This window comes from Hyla sarda, chromosome 6 (assembly GCF_029499605.1).
Source record: "Hyla sarda isolate aHylSar1 chromosome 6, aHylSar1.hap1, whole genome shotgun sequence".
Taxonomy (NCBI): Eukaryota; Metazoa; Chordata; class Amphibia; order Anura; family Hylidae; genus Hyla; species Hyla sarda.
Genome location: NC_079194.1, coordinates 87,318,439 through 87,338,584, shown reverse-complemented (window position 1 = coordinate 87,338,584; position 20,146 = coordinate 87,318,439). Strand labels below are relative to the sequence as shown.

The 20,146-nt window shown below is 39.8% G+C and overlaps 1 protein-coding gene across 1 annotated transcript in view; it reads right to left on the bottom strand.

Moving 5' to 3' along the window:
- CACNA2D3 (calcium voltage-gated channel auxiliary subunit alpha2delta 3) overlaps positions 1-20,146 on the bottom strand; it is a 1,201,789-nt gene that overhangs the window by 422,336 nt on the left and 759,307 nt on the right. The window contains exon 14 of the mRNA XM_056524384.1: positions 5,757-5,774. Within this exon, the coding sequence (XP_056380359.1) occupies positions 5,757-5,774 (18 nt within the window). The remainder of the gene's footprint in view (positions 1-5,756; positions 5,775-20,146) is intronic.

The following is a 20,146-nucleotide window of genomic DNA, read 5'->3' as shown; positions in this document are numbered from 1 at the left end:
CATCTTCCAGATACAAGTGTAGCGACATGTATGATGGGACAGCTCCCTGATCCACCATTTACTGCAGGCACTTTTGGGCTACACTGTCCAGCATGATGATATGACATTATTGTACCTGCCCAGGGAACTTGTCCTTGCTGCTCACAGGCAAGAAAGAAAATATACTACTTTCATAATGGGAACAGGACTAGACAAGAATGAGAGAATTTGAGATTTTTTTTTTAATATATATACAAGGCCATTATTAGCAAGCAAGGGAGGACACTTTTTCTATGAAGGAAATATTATAACCACATGGGGACACAAGGGGCAGTATATTTATAAGAGGGCACATGGGGCACCATTACTGTACATGGAACATTTTTACAAGGAGCGTTTTTTTGCATTGGGGGCACAGGGGGCATTATTACCATATGGGGCACAGGGGGCATCATTACAATATAGAGGAATAAGGGGCAATATTACAATAAAGAGCACATGAGGCATTATTTATGCATGGGGCATAGGAGGAATTATTACAATATGGAGGCAAAGGATGGAATTTTTACTACAGGGAGCCACAGTTGGGGGCTGTTATCAGTGACAAAATTTTTTTATTGTATGGTACTTTAAGAGGGACAGTAAACTCTGCAGAAATGAGTTGCAGTTGGGAAAAGTCATCATGGCTGTCTTAGTCAGATGGAGAAGAAAAGGGAAAGTGAGTGACTCAGAGAGGGAGAAGGACCTAAATAGTAAGACCTAAATGCTACACTAATAATCCATGTAATTAAAAACATCTGCCTTAGTTTGTGTAGTTCCACTTTTTGCCACCAAACCAGTTCTGACCTGTTAAGGCATGGACCATAAAAGATGGAATGTTTAATCTAGAATAGCACCATGTTAGAACCATATCGTTTAAGCTCTAGAAATTGCAAGATGGGGACTCCAGAGATCAGACTTGATTTCCCAACATACCCCACAAATGTTCAACTGGGTTAAGAGCTGAGAAATCTGGAGGCCATGTGTAACATAATTGTGATATTAGACCATTGCCATTAGGGAATATTGTTGGCATAAAGAGGTGTATTGCAACAATGTTTAGGCAGATTGTACATGCTAAAGAAATATCCACGTAAATGCCAGGACCCAAGGTTTACAGCAGAACATTGTCAAGAGCATCACAATGCCTCCACTAGCTTGCCTTCTCACTATAGCATATCCTGGTGCCATGCCTTTCCAAAGTAAGTGATGCAACCATCTGTCTGTTCGATGTAAAAGAAAATCTGACTTCTCTGTTTGCAGGCACCTTTATTGGCAAACCGGAGTGAAAATGGACTGTTCTGCAGGTAGACAGCCACATACAGCACATAACATTGCTCACATCCTTTTTTTTTTTTTTTTTTTTGCTTCCAGCACATTAACTTCCAGAACCAACTGTTCAGCTGAAACCTTATATATCCCACCCCCTGACAGGTGCCATTGTCACAAGATGTCAATGTTATTCACTTCAACTTTTTATAGTTTTAATGTTGACTGATTTGTTTATATTTCTGGATTTTACCTACATTAAAAATAACTTTCTTAGATGAAATCGGTGGTAGGGCCACTGTGACTCTGCCACCCAAGTGCCCATATAAATTTGTAGCCAGATTTTTTGCACCACTGATAAACAACAATGAAACTAAAGCTTTCCATCAGATCCCACATTTATTCAGTTCAGAAATGTTTTAAGATGTTATCAATGAATTGCAGGCTACACACTGTTTTCTATAACAGTTTGTAGTCTGCTCTATAAATGATGGTTTATCATACTGTATCATCAGTTCTACAAGAAGGGCATGGGAATCCCATGCAATTTTTTAACATTTGGATATATTTTAGATTTCTGTTTCCCATCTGTCACTACAAAATATATAGCCTACAGATGATGGTCTTTAAAGAAGCTGAAGGCTATCTGATGTGATTGGTTTTCTTGGTCTGACATTGGATTAAACTCCAGATGTGTACAGTCAAATCTTATGGTTTCCATATTACTGATATCCAAGATTTTGGTCTTGAAAGTTCAGACTGCATTCACATTGTGATTGTGCCCTCTGTGGTACATATCATGACGACTGTTCTGCCAGAACCCGTAGGGTTAATTATTTCTAGCCCTGTTGTTTATTTTGGTTGCTGTGACTACGCTTCCGTGCTATTGGATGTGGTTCAGCTTCTTGAACCTGTTAGGATCCTCCTGCTAGCAGCACAGGGATATTTAAGGAAGCCTCTTTTTTCTTATACTATAGCTAGCATTCTATGCATCTTATTGTCTTATCTGGTTCTCTAATCTTTGGCTTGTCTCTTGACTTCTCTTTGGCTCCCTGTTATTGTACTCCGTTATCTCCTGGCTTAGACTCGGCTTGTTTTGACTTCGCTTTCTCTGTGTGTTTAGTTTTATATCTGTTAGTTTTGTGTGCCTTCAGCTGTTTCCCGACACCCTACTGTATTGTATTTTATTTGTTTTGACTTTTTTGACTGTCCCTCATTTATTTAGGAAGGGACCATCTCTGTGGCAATGATCCCATTATTTAGGACGGGTACACAAGTAGGCAGGGACAGAGGGAGTGGGCAAGACTAGGGCTGCACTCTATCCCTGCCCAACGTGACACATATATGTCAGAAAACTGTCAAAACAGGATGTCAACTTATACAGACATGGGCCCTATTGACTTTAATAGTTCAAACATAGCTGTAGTAACTATTGTTGTTCATGTTTACATGTTTTGACTTAGTCCCAAAAGTGCAGCACACCAAGCTTTTTAGTCCAAATCAAGACAGTACACCAAGCTTTTCAGTCTAAATCAAGACATGTATACATTCAGTAGCCAATGTAGCCCAAAAATAAACTATATTTGGACCATTGATGTGGAACTCCAATGGAACCATGTCTGTCCATGTCCATGCACAAACTATATATGTTGGCATCCCATTTTCACAGGTTGCTGACATATATAAGTCACGGAAGTCACAATCGTAAGATAAACTCAGCCTAAATGTCAGTTATATCCATGTAGATATTTGTGCTGACCACCCTAAACTTGTTTTACTGAAAACAAACAAAAGCAAACATTTCCCTTTTACTATCATTGGATGACTCCATATCAGATTCTTTACATTGATTGACAGCTTTACAAGCTTTTCTGGAATATTGTCTCCATATTTGACACCAACATAGATGAGACAGATCGCAAACAAGACAAGCAATGTGTATGAAGACACAATAGTGAGGACGAGATACCATGGTTCTGCCTTGAAGACATGGGACTGAGCTAGCATTGTGAAAGATCTGAAGCTGTGCAGTCAAGTATATCTTGCATAATGCACTGTATGGCACATCCCATGTACAAAAGAATTCCATACTACATGGAAAAATGAAATGGAATTGGTCACAAAAGATCAAAGTAAACATGGTTTAGACATTAAGGACTGTTTGAAATGTTGACAAAAAAAAATCACATTTCAAGAAAACAGCAAAAAGTCCACTGGAAATCATGACAAGTTTGGGCATCAAATATTTTACTTTGCTGTGTCAATAATTTTTATTCACATGCTGGAATCTTAGAACTTTCTATTGACAGCAGAATCTAAAGTGTCATTCATTTTGGTAAAAAAAAAAAAAAACTCTCCAAGTCCTGTAAAAAGTATCAATGTCTCAAGGCTAAAGCTACTTATTGATAGGACATTCTAATGGGGATTTACCTATTATAGTATTTTCTGACATGTCATAAAATTGGGGAACAGCTACCACCCTAAAGTCCTGAATAAAGGATTGATGTAGCCCATTTTCAGTACAAATGATATCACATTAAAATAAATGTATGTTCTTAAAGGGATATTCCGGGATCCAAGCTTTTATCCCCTATCCAGATATCTTCCTGCAGCATCCTCATTATATGTGGGGCTGCATCTCCAGTGTTGAAAACTTCCGGAAGTTTCCAACACTAGAGATGCAGCCCCGAATACAATGCGGGTGCTGCAGGGAGATCGCCGGGGGGTGGGTGGGGGGTAACGGGGGTTCGTACTGGGAGTCATTCATTCATTAATAAAGCTACAATAACACCTGTGGATAGGGATAACACTGTTTTGAAAGAAATAAGTTAACCCTGGACAAATCCTTTAAGGGGAACCTGTCATCACATGTCATGATGCCTGAGCCATGACTCATCTGGGTGGTTTCAGGTGGCTTCTACCCTCCATTTTAGCTTGGACTGATAGATCTTTCCCTCTCTTGGTATAGGAAAAGATCTATCAATCAAGGCCAGCATGACCGGCAGGAACTGCTAGGGACCGCCACAATGACTTGTTGGCTCAGTCCAGTATAAAACTGATATGATTTCAACCTCCATTGTCCTTTATGGTTGCATAACACGATATTTGCTCAGCAACTTGTGTGACGTCTAAAGTCATGGTCACTCTTTTATTCCTTCTACTGTAAATTGGACTCAGAAAAACATTGTTCAACTCTCCAACTACTGTATATACATTTCAGTTATAGTGACTAACATGTCACAAAGTACTGTTCTCAGAAAACTCTTTTGCACAGTGTACATATACTGTGTATGTCAACCTCTCAAACAAATGTCAAGTGACAACTTACAGGGTAGGTGGGGTGAAAATGGAGCATGTATATGATGAGAAGATTTTTTGCAGTAATTTTTGTTTGTGATTATTCAGACATGTATGATGTGATACATATAATGTGATATATTTATCGATATGTATGCATATAACCAGAATGGGGCTCATTCAATTACAATGGAAGATATTTATTAAGCTGCTGCACAAGAAATGTCCTGGAGCCTCTAATATCCAGTCAGATTCTAACACACATTTTAATCATATGTAAAGAGTTAGAATAAAAGAACAAACTATTGATGTCCTAATATTTAAATCCAGAGTACAGCTGAGTCCCTGGATAATGGAACAGAGTCTGATAGCCTAGCAGATGAGAGAGCCTGAAAACTCTCGCAGGACCAACTCGACTGGTGAGCTTTTGAGGTGGAACCTTCACAGAACATCTTGGTGGATGGTCAATGAGATGTCAACCCACTAGGAACAGTGTTGGCCCCATTCCCAGCCCATGGATCCCAGCCAAGTGTTAATATCATAACACTTTGATTACTCCCTTGACCTCTCCAGTTAAAGCCCATTTAGTACATTTCATATTGTTTGTATTCTAAGAATAGGTCTGTTCTAAATGGGAAAATGATCGGTAGAATCTGACTAGACGCCATATTCCATTTTGCAATTTGTCATTCAAAAAGTCCCATTGCGTTATATATACATATTGTGATACACCGTAGCAGTTATGGTATAAGGCTGAAGTTACGGACAAAATACTTCTAGGACATGAGATTCACATGTACTCTACTCAGATGACGCATAGACTAATCCTTAGAACAGTGGAGACCAGGTTATAAATCTTTCACTAGCCAGTGCTAAATCTTAAGACACCTTATACTGTACCATAAGGCCCCTTTGTATTTTAGCACTGGGCAGGAGTCAGTTTCAACACTGTTTGCTTTGCAATTTCTAAATAAAATAATGCCCCAAAACAGATGTACTATGTATTGGCACAGTCAAATTCCATAAGATTGAGAGTACACTATTCTTGAGCAAACACCATTGAATGTGATGTTGACCTTGGTACCACTGTACTAAGTGTATAGCACTGCACACATGCACAAATGTTAAATGTTCTACTCAATGAAGTATTAACAGAATTATTATTTTTTTACCTTTTGAGCCTGAGGGAGCTGAAAAAACAGAAACAACAGAATAAAATTCATTTAGCGTAACTAAATCTCTGTAAATATTGCCATGATAGCTGCTGATTCTCGTGTTTTTAAAGCCTAATTCTACCGTAGTAACCGCAAACACACACTGTAGTTTAGTATAACGCATCTCCAAAGAGACTATGTTAATCTCTTCATTTACAGCTCCTGCCTTACTTTCAGTACCCTATCAACCATGCAAAGTATCTGGGTGACCACCATTTGAAAACATGTAAGTGCACATACAGAAGTGGACTCCAGAAAATCAGTCGACTATTCAATAGACCACCTCTTTATTTGACACAGATTTCTTTTATGTCCCCCCTACTCTGGTAACGGGAAGCACAAGACCACCACAGAAAATAACCAGCAGCTTCAAGAAGCAAATAGTCAAGATAAAGTGGAAGGGGACACGAACAGGAACTATTGCAATTTGAGTGTTTTGAAAAAGGAGATTTCGGAACATATGTGGCAAACCGTGTTAAGGAAAATATTATTTTTCACGCATTGACCATATCATAAAACATACAGTATGTTGATATTGAAATCAAATACTCATTTATAGGATATAAACTACAACAAGCCCATAAAACGGAAATAGGACTGGCTCATAAAATACCAAAAATTACAAAAAGTCGAGTGATGCTGCACTACTAGGATATTATACAATGCTGATAACTTGATAACATTGTATTTAACGCTTGATTTGTGGTTGTGCATAAAGTTAATAAGAACCCTATAGTTACATTTCTAATGTAGCCCTTGTCCCTTTTTGTTGTTGTTTTAAATCACAAGAACTACCCCTTTGGGATGGAAGATTGTAAAGATTCTTTCTCTCCACACATCTGAAAATCTTTTGTGGCCATCTGCTGCAGCCTACACATGGAGAAGAAGAATAGGAACATTTAATTTGACTCAACATGGGAACCTGATAAGCTACAGGGACCTACGGTCATGGGATATATTTATACCTCTGATGGATGTGCTAGATACAAATTCCTACACAAGGCCTCATCAAAAATATTCTTGCTAGATACAGCCAAACATTGATGACACTTGGGCTTCACCAGCATTTTAAATGTATGTAAAAAAGTAGAACACAGAATGGTGCCTGTGCTGGCCGCAGTGCCCACAGTATTACCTGTGGTGTCTCTAGCATCAGCCACAGAGGTACCAGTACCAGTCAATGTGTCAGAAGAAGCTTTTGCACATCCTTATCTAAACAAGGCTACTAACTTGTAACTAGAGTTGATCAAATTAATTTGACAGAATTCACAAAAAATTCAGATTAGTTAGAATCCAAACTTTTTGTGATTTATTACAGACCTAATTTTATCCCTGCTTTTGCACACTGAGTGGCCCGGATGTGAATGGTCATGCTGTATGTATTTCAGCTTCTACTCAGCACAGTCGTTCAGTGCACTGTACAGAAGCAGAGACTCCTGCCTGTGACAAGAGTCCCTGATCCTGCACGTACCTTGCATGGGCAACTGTCGGATAGTCAGGGCACTTGGGATCTGAACCAAGATCTGATTTGATGTGATGCTGGCCTCATGATGACCTGGGAGGATCTTAACCTGAGGTCCACAGTTTTTAGAGCAATTGTCTAAAAAGAGAAAAAAATAGTGTTCTATTGATTCTATAAATTAATTACTGTAATTTTTTTCTAGCAGGTGGCTGGGCCCAGCTGGTTCTAAAAAAACACCCTCTTCAATGCAGTGAGTCTGGTGAAGACTGAACACTTCATAAGAACAGACCTCCTGCTATAATTTCCACTTGCTAAGGGAAATATCTTAGAGCACTGAACCCTGAAGAAGGCACTGGGGAAATTTTCAACACACTGTGCCCTGGGCGATATGAAAAATGTATAAAAAGAACTGTCTGCTTAATCTAAGAATTACTTTTAATCTCATAGTTACATGTCTCACAGACAATAACATTTCTAAAGTATCAGCCAAACTTTTTTCTGTGAAGTTGACTTTGGAAAAGGTGGGGAGAACAATTACACTTGGATTCAGGTTGGCATTTCTTTTGGGTAGATGTTTCATGGTTAAAGGCTGAGCTTTCTAGAATCTCTGCATGATGGTGTTGAGCTGTAATGTTAATATATAACTGTTTATTAAGCCAAGCTATGGCTGATATCTTTAATGCTACAACATGTTATGAAACATAGAAAAGGTCTGACCTGCATGTAAGATGATTGAACCAGTGTTAGATGAAGGGGTTTGGCAGCTGCAACCCCACAAGAGGAAATGGTCTACATTGAGGTTGACTAAAATTCAAAATTTTACTACTCAAATGTCACCACACCTTGGAGATCCTCTGACTCACAATTTGACTCTTGTCCGAAATCAATTGGACAAAGACATTATACCTTATTCAGAGACTGAAACCAACTTTATAGACTTTGTAATACATTAGCATATTCATCACGGGGCAGGCCATACGGGGAATATTAAAGGGGTACTCCGCCCCTAGACATCTTATCCCTTATCCAAAGGATAGGGAATAAGATGTCAGATCGCCGCGGTCCTGCTGCTGGGGAGCCCTGGGATTGCCGCTGCGGCACCCCGCTGTAATTACTGCACAGAGCGAGTTCGCTCTGTGCGTAATGACGGGCGATACAGGGGACGGAGCAGCGTGACATCATGGCTCCACCCCTCGTGACATCACGGCCCGCCCCCTTAATACAAGTCTATGGCAGGGGCGTGACGACCACCACGCCCCCTCCCATAGACTCATATTGAAGGGGGCGGACCGTGATGTCACAAGGGGCGGAGCCGTGATGTAACGATGCTCCGGCCCCTGTACTGCCCGTCATTACGTGCAGAGCGAACTCGCTCTGTGCAGTAATGACAGCGGGGTGCCGCACCGGCAATCCCAGGGTTCCCCAGGTTCCTTTGGATAGGGGATAAGATGGCTAGGGGCGGAGTACCCCTTTAAGGAGGCAGGGGAGCTCGCCAGCTGGCTCCCTACTTGCATTGAAAATTAACCTGCCATAACTCTGCAACTACAGCAAACATTAAAGTGAGTAACTCCTCTTTTTAAAGCTGATCACCTGCAGTATAATCCAGTATATTGTGTTAAGTGTGGATGAGCAGCCTGTCAGTTTCTATTTAGGCCTCAAAGGCACACAAAGACTAGACTTGTTAAGAAAGCACATGAACTGTACTTTGGTTGTAATATTGATGTCTCTGGTTCGTCTGCTAAAAAGAATGCATCAACTAAATACCCAATTCTGCCTTCAGCCATTAGACCAGTCCCACATAATGACAGTCTTCCAATACTTGAGCCATCAGAAAAATGGAGCTTTGATGGACGATGCTTCAATGCACCAGCTGAGCATGGATGATTACATTGATCCGGATTTTGAACCATGCATGTCTGGTGAACACAATCCAAAGTAACAAAGTAAAGTAACAAAGTAACAATCCAAAGTAAACCATCTGGTGAGAGACTTGGGTTTGTCATAAGTTAAAGTAGAACTTCTGGTTTCAAGACTGCAACGATGATGTTTGCTGTCAAAAGGTACAACAATGTACATCTTTCAAAGATGCAAGATGATTAACAAAACTTTTTTTGCACAGGCTGACAATCATGTTTTCTGCATCGTACATATTTGGGCTTTGAGTATGACCTACAAGTATAGTGTCACTTTATTGATTCATCATTGTTAAGCCTCAAGGCTGTCTTATTACACAATGGCACTGTCTACCCTTCAATACCTGTTGGCTATGGTTTACACATGAAAGAAACATACAAAGACATGAAACTACTGTTGAAGCACATCCAGTATACCAAGTACAACTGGAACATGTGTGGAGATTTAAAGGTAGTCGCTCTGCTATTTGGAATGCAGCTTGGTTTAAAGATGTGTAAGTGGTGAAAGGTTTCATGGTAAAAGATTTAACTAGAACATTGCCACAAAGGAAAAACGGTGTCAGGGCCACTAGAATCCATCGATGCTGGCTGACTATCGTTGGACACCGCAATGGGATGGACCTGACAGTGAGTATGAAAGAAAATCAGGAGCAAAACACTTTTAGCACCCTTGAAGGTATGCAGCGTGTCAGTAACTTGTTACTAGTTCATGTTTCAAGATTCTTACTTGATATAGTCAATAGGAAACTTTCTTTGTGTTTATTTTAAAGGGGTCTATTATAAATTATCATTAAAAAAAATCAGGAACCTAAACTTTTTGAAAAGATTGTTGTCCAGTGTAATGAAAACATTATTAGCCTTTAATAGAAAACAATGAAGGTAATATTTATAGTCTGAGCCAAAGATTTAATGACTCAGGGGTGAGATATGTAGTGTCACGGTAGGTTCCACATGTTCCCCGCTCTGTTTGTATAGGCTCTGGAGGCTATTACATTTAATGAACCCATCTGCTATGAAAAGGAGGGCCAATGGTAAGCAGATCTCTCAATGCCATTTACAGATGCCATTCGTGGCTTTGTATACCCAGCAGGAAGCATTATGTTGCACTCAATATCCCTTATCTCCTTGGTTTGATGTTCTGAGAATCTTTCTGATATTTCACATTAACAGAAATTTCTAGAAATAAATAAATAAACACCACCCTTGATGGCACGAATGAAAGCACCACCAAAATACTGGTGTGACTTTAAACTTTGCCATTGTACTGTGACGTTTTACAATTAATTCGCCAATCGATCACTTGGGGGCTGCATGCCATCAACATCTCACGCCACAATGGGTCCAATATGTGTGTGTTGGGAGGGGGGGGGAGAAAGAATAAAGAAAATGGATAATTTATCAAATATAAAGGGAATTTGTGTATGGCAGCAGGGGATTGGTGTATGATCGGTCACTTGTGAAAGAAGAAAGAAGACTTGCTACCTTGTCAGCAGCACTTTACCAATTTGCATATTTAAATGGCAGGAACGGTGTGAACGTCTCATGCAATTAATTTCTATTATTTCAAATACAAAAATACGTATTTCTTCGAGGCGCTTTGTTCATATCTGACAAACACCCGCTGCGATGTGAATTCATCTGGATGCGTTGAACTGACAGGGAGAAAGATAAAATCTCACATTTATGAATGCATTTCATAGGATTTAAGAATGCGAGGATTTAAAGGAACAGTACACTTACAAGATGACTACAGATGTAGCATGTACTAGGTTGTCAACATGATGGAAAGCAAGAAGTCTACAATGAAATACAATGGATTGTTTCCCACAGAAACAGATCCAGTTCGGAAGTGAAGGAATTATTAAGTAAAATAAGGTTATGAGGTAAAATAAGCTGAGCCGTGAGATTTTCCCTCTATGGTCACCAGAGGGTTTCTTTACTTGGCCAACAAATAGCAATTCTGCAGAGATTTCCAATTTACATTCATTATTTAAAGGGCTAATGTACTTTAAAATGACTTCTGACATGTTTTCTAGTTGAAACTACAGCAAGTCTTAGTCCTAAGATGCTCTGCATTCGCGCATTACAGCCGGGTAAATTTGACAGCAGTGCGCACCCTGCTTTACAGCAGTCAAACAAATCCAATCTATTCTCTGTCTATGCAGTAAAATGGTTAGATCTGCCAGCCAGCCTGCCATACACTTCCCTGCTTATGATTGTTGATCGCAGCAGGTCTAAAGATTGAGACCTGGTGCCATCACAACTTTTGACATGTCTTAGCAACAAAGTTGTTTTAGGGTAGGGTCACACACACAGTGCATACGCAGTATATTTTATGCTGCAAACATTTTTCTGGGCAGTGGGAAATATGTTGCCTATATGCTATGAGCCAACACACAGGGCTTTCCCCATCGCGGCCCTGACGTAAATGTGACACGCAGCCCCCTCCAAACCTTACTGCACACACATTTCCCACTGCCAGGCAGATTTGAAAGGGTTTGAATTCACATGTAGCAGATTTATATCTTAGATTAAAAATCTATTCTGTGCATGGGAGATGTATATGCATTATGCTTAGGTATTTTTGAAAGCTCCATTCAGATAGATTGAACAGTCCATAAAATCTACCATAGCCTCAAGAAAAGGAAGATATTGGAGAATATTTTCAGTATATTGACATACCGGAAATGAAAGTGTACCTGTAATGCTTTCATGAACTTATATTAGGTGCCTTAATACCTTAAAGAAGGCTCAGTTGCCACCAGTCCCCACTGTTTATAGCTGTACAATAGGAGCAAGAGTCAGTGCCATAGCTTCCCATTACGTTGGGTCTCATGCTGGAGATGGGTACTGTAGAGACAGAGAAGGAAGCTCCACCTCTTAGTGCACAGCTACTAGCAGTGGGGAGTAGGGACAACGGCACCTCCATTAAGTTATGAAGGCACTGAATTTTTTTTCTATTTTTTTTTTTTTTTTACTAGATATATTACTGGGGGTGCAATACTTACCCACACTGATCCACCACAGTTTTTGGTCCAGCACTTCTGGTTCCCCTGATTTGATGCTCCCCGCTGGTAGCTGCTCTTGAGATGACCCATTGGAGCAGGACCTGCCCAGTCAGCCAAAAGCTGGACAAGATAGGACACTGTTGCATCCAGTGATTGGCTGAGCAAGCAGGTTTTGCTCTGATGCGTGTTCTCAGAAGGTGCTACAAGTGGGGAGCAGCAGATGTGCAGAAGTCACTGGACCAGTAACTGCAGGGGTTCAAAAGGGTGGGTAAGTATTCCGTATTTTTAACAGCAATATTTAAGAAAACATCCTGTAAATCCCTCTTAATTTAAAAGCTTTAAACTTTTTTTTTTTATGCAAAAAATAAGTTTACAGTTACGTTGAGTTTTAAAACTTCATATGGAATCTTTATCCCTTCATTCATTTACAGACCCCCTGATTTTCAGCTTGCAACGCTTTACCAGTGTTTTGCTTTATTAACTAAAAATGCAGCAATTCTTCCTATAATCTATACATCTATTTCCAGTGAGCATTTACTAGCACAGGGTTTTATTGTAAACTGGTATAAAAAAAAAAAAAAATAAGGTAATAGCATGCTGGAAAATGTCTGTCATTGTGCCTGCAATTGTGCATGTAATTGTCAATTGCCAAGTCCCTGGAATCACTATACCGGTGATTAAAACTTAATGCTCCGTAAAATTTTAGATCAAATACCTGGAAAATCACATGACAATAAAAATCACTCAGGTCAGAAGGCAAATACACTGCTCCAAAAAATAAAGGGAACACTTATACAACACAATGTAACTCCATGTCAATCACACTTCTGTGAAATCACATTGTCCACTCAGGAAGCAACACTGATTGACAATCAATTTCACATTCTGTTGTGCAAATGGAACCGACAACAGGTGGAAATTATAGGCAATTAGCAAGACACCCCCAATAAAGAAGTGGCTCCACAGACCACTTCTCAGTTCCTTTGCTTCCTGGCTGATGTTTTGGTCACTTTTGAATGCTGGCGGTGCTTTCACTCTAGTGGTAGCATGAGACAAGTGGCTCAGGTAGTGCAGCTCATCCAGGGTGGCTCATCAATGCGAGCTGTAGCAAGAAGGTTTGCTTTGTCTGTCAGCATAGTGTCCAGAGCATATAGGCACTAACAGGAGACAGACCAGTACATCAAGAGACGTGGAGGAGGCCGTAGGAGGGCAACAATCCAAAAGCAGGACCGCTACCTCCGCCTTTGTGCATGGAGGAGCAGGAGGAGCACTGCCAGAGCTCTGCAAAATGAACTCCAGCAGGCCACAAATGTGCATGTGTCCACTCAAATGGTCAGAAGCAGACTCCATGAGGGTGGTATGAGGGCCCGACGTCCACAGATGGTGGTTGTACTTACAGCCCAACACCGTGCAGGATGTTTGGCATTTGCCAGAGAACACCAAGATTGGAAAATTTGCCACTGGTGCCCTGTGCTCTCCACAGATGAAAGCAAGTTCACACTGAGCACATGTGACAGACATGACAGAGTCTGGAGACACTGTGGAGAATGTTCTGCTGCCTGCTACATCCTCCAGTATGACCGGTTTTGCGGTGGTTCAGTAATAGTGTGGGGTGGCATTTCTTTGGGGGGGCACACAGCCCTCCATGTGCTTGCCAAAGGTAGCCTAACTGCCATTAGGTACGGAGATCCTCAGACCCCTTGTGAGACCATATGCTGGTGCGGTTGGCCCTGGGTTCCTCCTAATGCAAGACAATGCTAGACCTCATGTGGCTGGGGTGTTTCAGCAGTTACTGCAAGAGGAAGGTCTGTTCCCCAGACCTTAATCCGATTGAGCACATCTGGGATATCATGTCTCTCTCCATCCACCAACGTCACGTTCCACCACAGACTATCCAGGAGTTGGCTTTAGTCTGGGAGGACATCCCTCAGGAGACCATCTGCCACCTCATCAGGAGCATGCCCAGGCATTGTAGGGAGGTCATGCGGGCACGTGGAGACAACACACACTGCTGAGCCTCATTTTGACTTATTTTAAGGACATTACATCAAAGTTGGATCAGCCTGCAGTGTGGTTTTTCATTTTGATTTTGAGTGTGACTCCATATCCAGACCTCCAGGGGTTGATAAATTTGATTTCCATTGATAATTTTGTGTGATTTTGTTGTCAGCACATTTAACTATATAAAGACGAAAGTATTTCATACGATTAGTTAATTCATTCAGATCTAGGATGTGTTATCTTAGTGTTCCCTTAATTTTTTTGAGCAGTGTATAACTACATGGATTGTTCTGACAGACAGGTTTTAGGCTATTTTAGGAAAAAGGGGAGCAATTTCTTTTAGTAGGCGACGTGAATCGTATTGGCTATTATGGGGAATATTTGGATTTATTTTGATTGATAAAGTTTTCATGCATAAAGCCACATAGTTTCTGGTGAAACCCAAAAGCATCTGTAATTTCTCTGATAAATAAACCTCACTTGTCCCCGCTAGATTTATTTTTACAGATCAGAGCCAGATGCTGAAAAATGTACTTTCTTTCTTATAAGTTTCCATGTTCCATGTTATTGTAAATGTATTTGTTTCATTTTATTCACATAATAAGATTCTCAACAGTAATTAGAGATATGCTTTACAGCAGTTACATGGACATAGGCATCTCAGTCTGGAGACATGGATGGGAGAGTTTTCTAGGCATGCTCTGTGATTTGTGCAAAGGCCATCGTACAGGAAAGGAAATTCTGGACTATGGTTTTCAGTTCTTTATGAACAGTGTCATCTTTCACTGTAATCTTGTATGTAATGATAAGGACTCTGATGGAAAGTGATTATTACAGAACAATAGGTGTCAGTTTATTGTTAGGCTTAGTGGTCAGAAGAAAAACTGCAAGATTTAAGGATTATTTCTAAATATAAATAGCAAAATGAAAAATTTGAGAAAACAGCAGCAAATATTCTTAAAAAGTGATTTAATGGAGTATTCAGGGGAACTGAACTTATTCCCTATCCACAGTATAGGGGATAAGTGTCCGATCATGGGGGTCAGCCCCTTGCGATCTTGTGTTAGACCCTATCTTTTTAAAACATGTATTTTGGAGTCACTATTATATTATTTGGTCAGTATTTGGTCCTCATTTTGGAGTTCTTTGGTCAATATGTGTTCACTATTTTAGCCAAATCCAGACAATATTGACCACAATAGTAGATGTGAACCCGGCCTTAAATTTGTATCATGAAATTGCAGACCTTACCTAAATTCTAAGATAAGTAAAGGTGGACAAATTTATATCAAGTTATAAATCTGTAGCAGTCAAATCCACAACACATTTTTCTACAAGAAAATTTTTTTGGGGGCACAAATAAAACTCTTAGATTAAACAACTTCAATTTGCCTCCATATTAAATTGGAAGCATATGGAAGTGCAGTATGGTCCCATAGATGTTTATAGGTCCAATAATATGGCACAGTACAACTTGGATGAGTGAGAGCCCTAAGGAGAAGGTGTGTATGCGTTTGTAGGACTAATAATGTGATTTTCATGTTTATTTCCAAATTATCTATTGTGATACGGTGACAGGAATGCACATCAGGATCAAAGTATCTGTTGTATGTGAACACCAGGTTTCATGAAGGACATATGGGGTGTCGGGTGAGGGTAATGTGCAATTAACCTTTTTGTGACGTCAGGACGTGGTTAACCTATACACCACCCAAGGAGGAGCGTGCTTTTCCTGGGCCAGGAACGGGCCAATAAGTACACCGACGCAAGGTTACAGAAAAAAGGACTTTATTAGAAGCAGAATAGATCATAAAATCTGAAATCTGTTCAGATTGGTATAAAGAAAGGTGCCGGGTGAACCATATAAGCTTATTGGCTTGTTGGGACTTGTAGTTGGTTGTGCTGTGTATGACTGACTTGCTATCACCTTGTGGTCGTCCTGTCCTATGTAATATGTGAGTATACATAATAAAGAAGAAAATACGGAAGCTGTGGTGAGTGCCGACATTCGTTATTCTTTGGAAGTGTATCTTACTTGCTGTTAATGTTGAGCACGAATATTCGTAATCGAAATTTTTATCGCTAATATCGGCACTTCGTGATTTCGCGAATATTTACAATATAGTGCCATATGTTTGTAATGACGAATATTTGTTTTATTTTTTTTACATGCTAATTTTTATGCTAATTTTTGAACATAGCGAATATGCGAATTTCGCGAACATGCTCTAGGACGAATAATGGTCAATATGTTCACGAAATGTTGCAAATTCGAATGTGGCCCCTGACGCTCATCACTACTTGCTGTATGGCAATCCACACTTGACTTTAGTGACTTGTATGACTGACTTGGCTGACTTGACTGCCTTGAATCCCCAGGACTTACGTGCTTACCGCTAGGCTTGACATTCACTTGGGTACATTTAGCAGATGCATCGTTGCAGGATTAGACTTGAGGTCTCCTCAGAAAAACTCAGACTCACTTCAGACTTCTACAAACTGTACCTCAGCTACTCTGCACTAGTCTGCAGAACTGGACTAGCCTGACCTCTGAACTTCCAGCAGATTTTGAGGACTGCCATTTGGCAGATAAGTCACATGGTTTACCTCATGCACACTCCCCTAACAACAGGGCTTCTATGGTTTAACAGGCTTAAAGCAAAAGGTACATAGAAAATTACAATATGTTAACCATAGCATAATATTGCGATATATAGAGTCCTGAGTAATGTGGGCCCAAGACGTACACTGAAGGCAACATCTGCCACACAGGATGGGCAGTATGCTATATTCAATACTGGGTAAACACACAAATAATCAAGGGAAAGGTGTGTGAAACATGAGGAATCCAGGAAAAAGTTAAAATCCCTGGCAAGAAATTCCTGGCAGGACCTTTGGTAAGTCCTGTTGTCGGGCCTGGATTTTATAGAATAAAGGGCCAGCTTTCATCCCCTTCCTGGGCCAGCCCAGAGTTTCAGGTTGGCCCCAAGTCAGCACAGGTGCTGAAGCTGATTAATATTGGGCTAATAAAATATGTAACTGAGTGAGCTCTGAGAGGCATGTGAGCAGTGGCGTAGCTCTAGAGGTAGCAGGGATTGCAATCGCAACTCGGCCCCATAACCTGGGGGGCCCGCAGGGCGCGGACCGAGGGCCCGGGCACGCCGCTGCCAGCACTTTTTTTTCATTAGCTGCGGCGCGGGCTCTTTAAAAATATCATTTTTATTTTTAATATATTTATTGAAATTGTAGTAAAAAGTTAAAGCGTAGCCTTCAGATCCCCCCCAAAAAAAAAAAATTATATATCACTCAGTACCTAATCCTGACCATGTACATCTAATTTTTATGTGTCTTTCACCTTTATTTATTTAGCTCACTAGTCTGCTCACATCTCCCCTAACATCAGCAAAACTACAACTCCCAGCTTGTCCTCACTGACAGTAGCGGGACACAAGCTGACAGTGGAAGAAATTTTCCTGTCAATCAAGGAAGTGTGTCCATGACATAGGTGATGATGCATGGACACAGCAGGACTAGTATGTGTCCAAGCAGGCAGGGGGGCAGTTGTTTGACTGGCTTTTTCAGTATGAAATACAGAAAATTTTCCAATGAAAGCAATAGCAAAACCTATTGGTTTTTCATGCTTTACAACATATCAGATGTTTTTTATTTTTTTAATCTGACAGTGCCCATTGAAGACAGCAGATGAAATCCAATATTTATTCAACCAAGTTGCAGGTGAGCTTCTATTTAAATATATAACTTCAAATATAATATATATGAGTTCCATTTTTCAGTGTACTTAAAAACTTTCACCTCTGGGGGTTTGATCTGTATGCACTTGATGAGACTTGAATAAGTTGTATAGGATTAGAAAACTACATTTTTTTCCTAAAACAGTAGCATTCAAATGGGCAGATTGTAATATTTTAGCTCACCGCCATTCTCTTTAAGGGTAGGGTCACATGTGCCATATTTTGCTGTGTATTTGCTGATGCATATTTTCCTATCCATTGAAGTCAAATAGCAAAATCAGCTGCAGAAAATTTGCAACAAAATAAAGAATGTGTGACCCTACCCCTAAGGAGTCGAGCTGCACAACCAGACACAACCCAAGGCACCATTTCTGCAAGAAAACAGCCATGTTTTTCTAATGCTGAAAAACCTCTTTAAATTGTAGCTTTGTCTGTCTAATTAATAAAAGAATAACAAACAAAAGAAAAAAAAGAGATCATTAATATTTGTCCCATCTAAATCAAATATTTCATGAACGTATTTTATGTTCATTTAAATTCTTTTTGCCAGTTAAGATCACAAGCAAATAAATAGCTTGACCCTTTGAATAGTTTTGTTGATGCCACTAACAGGAAATACATACATATATTTTTCTTTTTTAAGTACACTTCCATGTTTTGGGTTGGATTGTTAATAAGTAAATTGCTTTTATCTTTTTTTTTTTTTTGCATGAAATACTGCTATTTTATTGAATGTTATTTACTTTTTCTGAAAATATCAGCAATATGAACCCTATGATTGCCATCGGTCAGTGTCTGTGAACTTATGAATGCACTGAGGGATACAAAAGATTTACAATATGATCTTTAGATTCCATCACATTAACACACTCCAGATGTCTCATCATCTCACATTGACCCTTCAGTTACCAGCAATGATCCAAGTGCTTGTGAGGAGGAGAATTCGTGTTTTTGAGACTTTTTTTCAGGTGTGGCAGACCCATCAGTCTAGCATTCAAAACTAATGTGTATTATTATATGCAACAGGATATACACCAAATGTTTTATATTATTATACGCCTATAATAATTATTATTATTTTTATTGTTATTATTATTATTTTTTTTCTAATTTGCAAGCAGCAGTGTTTTATCTGCATATTTCCTATAAACTGCAATATATTAAAAAAAATGAAAAAATAAAATAAAAAAAGAAACACAATCTGGCAAGAAATTATACTAGCTCAGCATTAGTTTTCTAGCAGTGTAATTTGCTTCACCCCAGCTTAGCTAAATGTACAGTAAATATTTTGACCCCATTATTGCAGCTGGCTCATGTGATCCCCACTCAGACCACCAGTAAATGACATGCTCTGCTGTGTAGACAGAAGATCACTCTTCCCTGGGTGGCTGACCTGTAAACTACAGGATTACATTATCACCAGTTATCATTTCAAAAGGCTTTGTCTAAGAGATCAGGGGTGTAGTGATTTGGTAGGTTAAGCCATCCAATGATTAGCATCAGAATGATAAGGCTTACCTGTCTCACATAATTTTTCTCTACTATCTTTAAAATCTCATGTATATCCTAGGAGATGCAGCTAGACTCAAATCTCTGCTGCCTCCTGCTTGTGAGAGCCGTTTCATACACTGTAAATTCACAAATACCCCCTAGAGGGTCTACGTACCTCATACTCTTGAAAAAGCTAGGTCGAACTAGCGAAACGTTGAGCCAGAGGAGGAGATTTTAGCTCAGTCCCATTGTTGTAAAATGGATGGATCATGGTGCGCAGTGACACTTTGTCTGTAGACGGTGTCAGAGCAGAGTGCTGCAAACTGAACTCCGTGACCAAGACCATCCTGCATAGAATGCACTAAAAAACTTTACTAATAGGGACTGTAATTGTAAACACATATTGCCACCTAGTGGAAATTTTTGAGCACCTTTAATATTAATGTGGAATTATTAAAAGCTAAGTTTTAGACTGTAGAGGGTCTCTATTCAGGGTTTCCCTGAAGGGACATACATCCCCAAGGTTGTTGTTTAATATTAGTTTCATACACTGGGCATACCTCGGCAGATCTGATGAAGTACGCCCAGTGTATGAAACAGCTGTAATCACTGCAAGACTAACTCCTGAACTCAAGAAAAAATATATCTGTGGGAGCTCTACATAAAACAGAAAAACCTAAGCCAAGGATACTGTGTTACACATACCCAGTGTGCCAGAAAT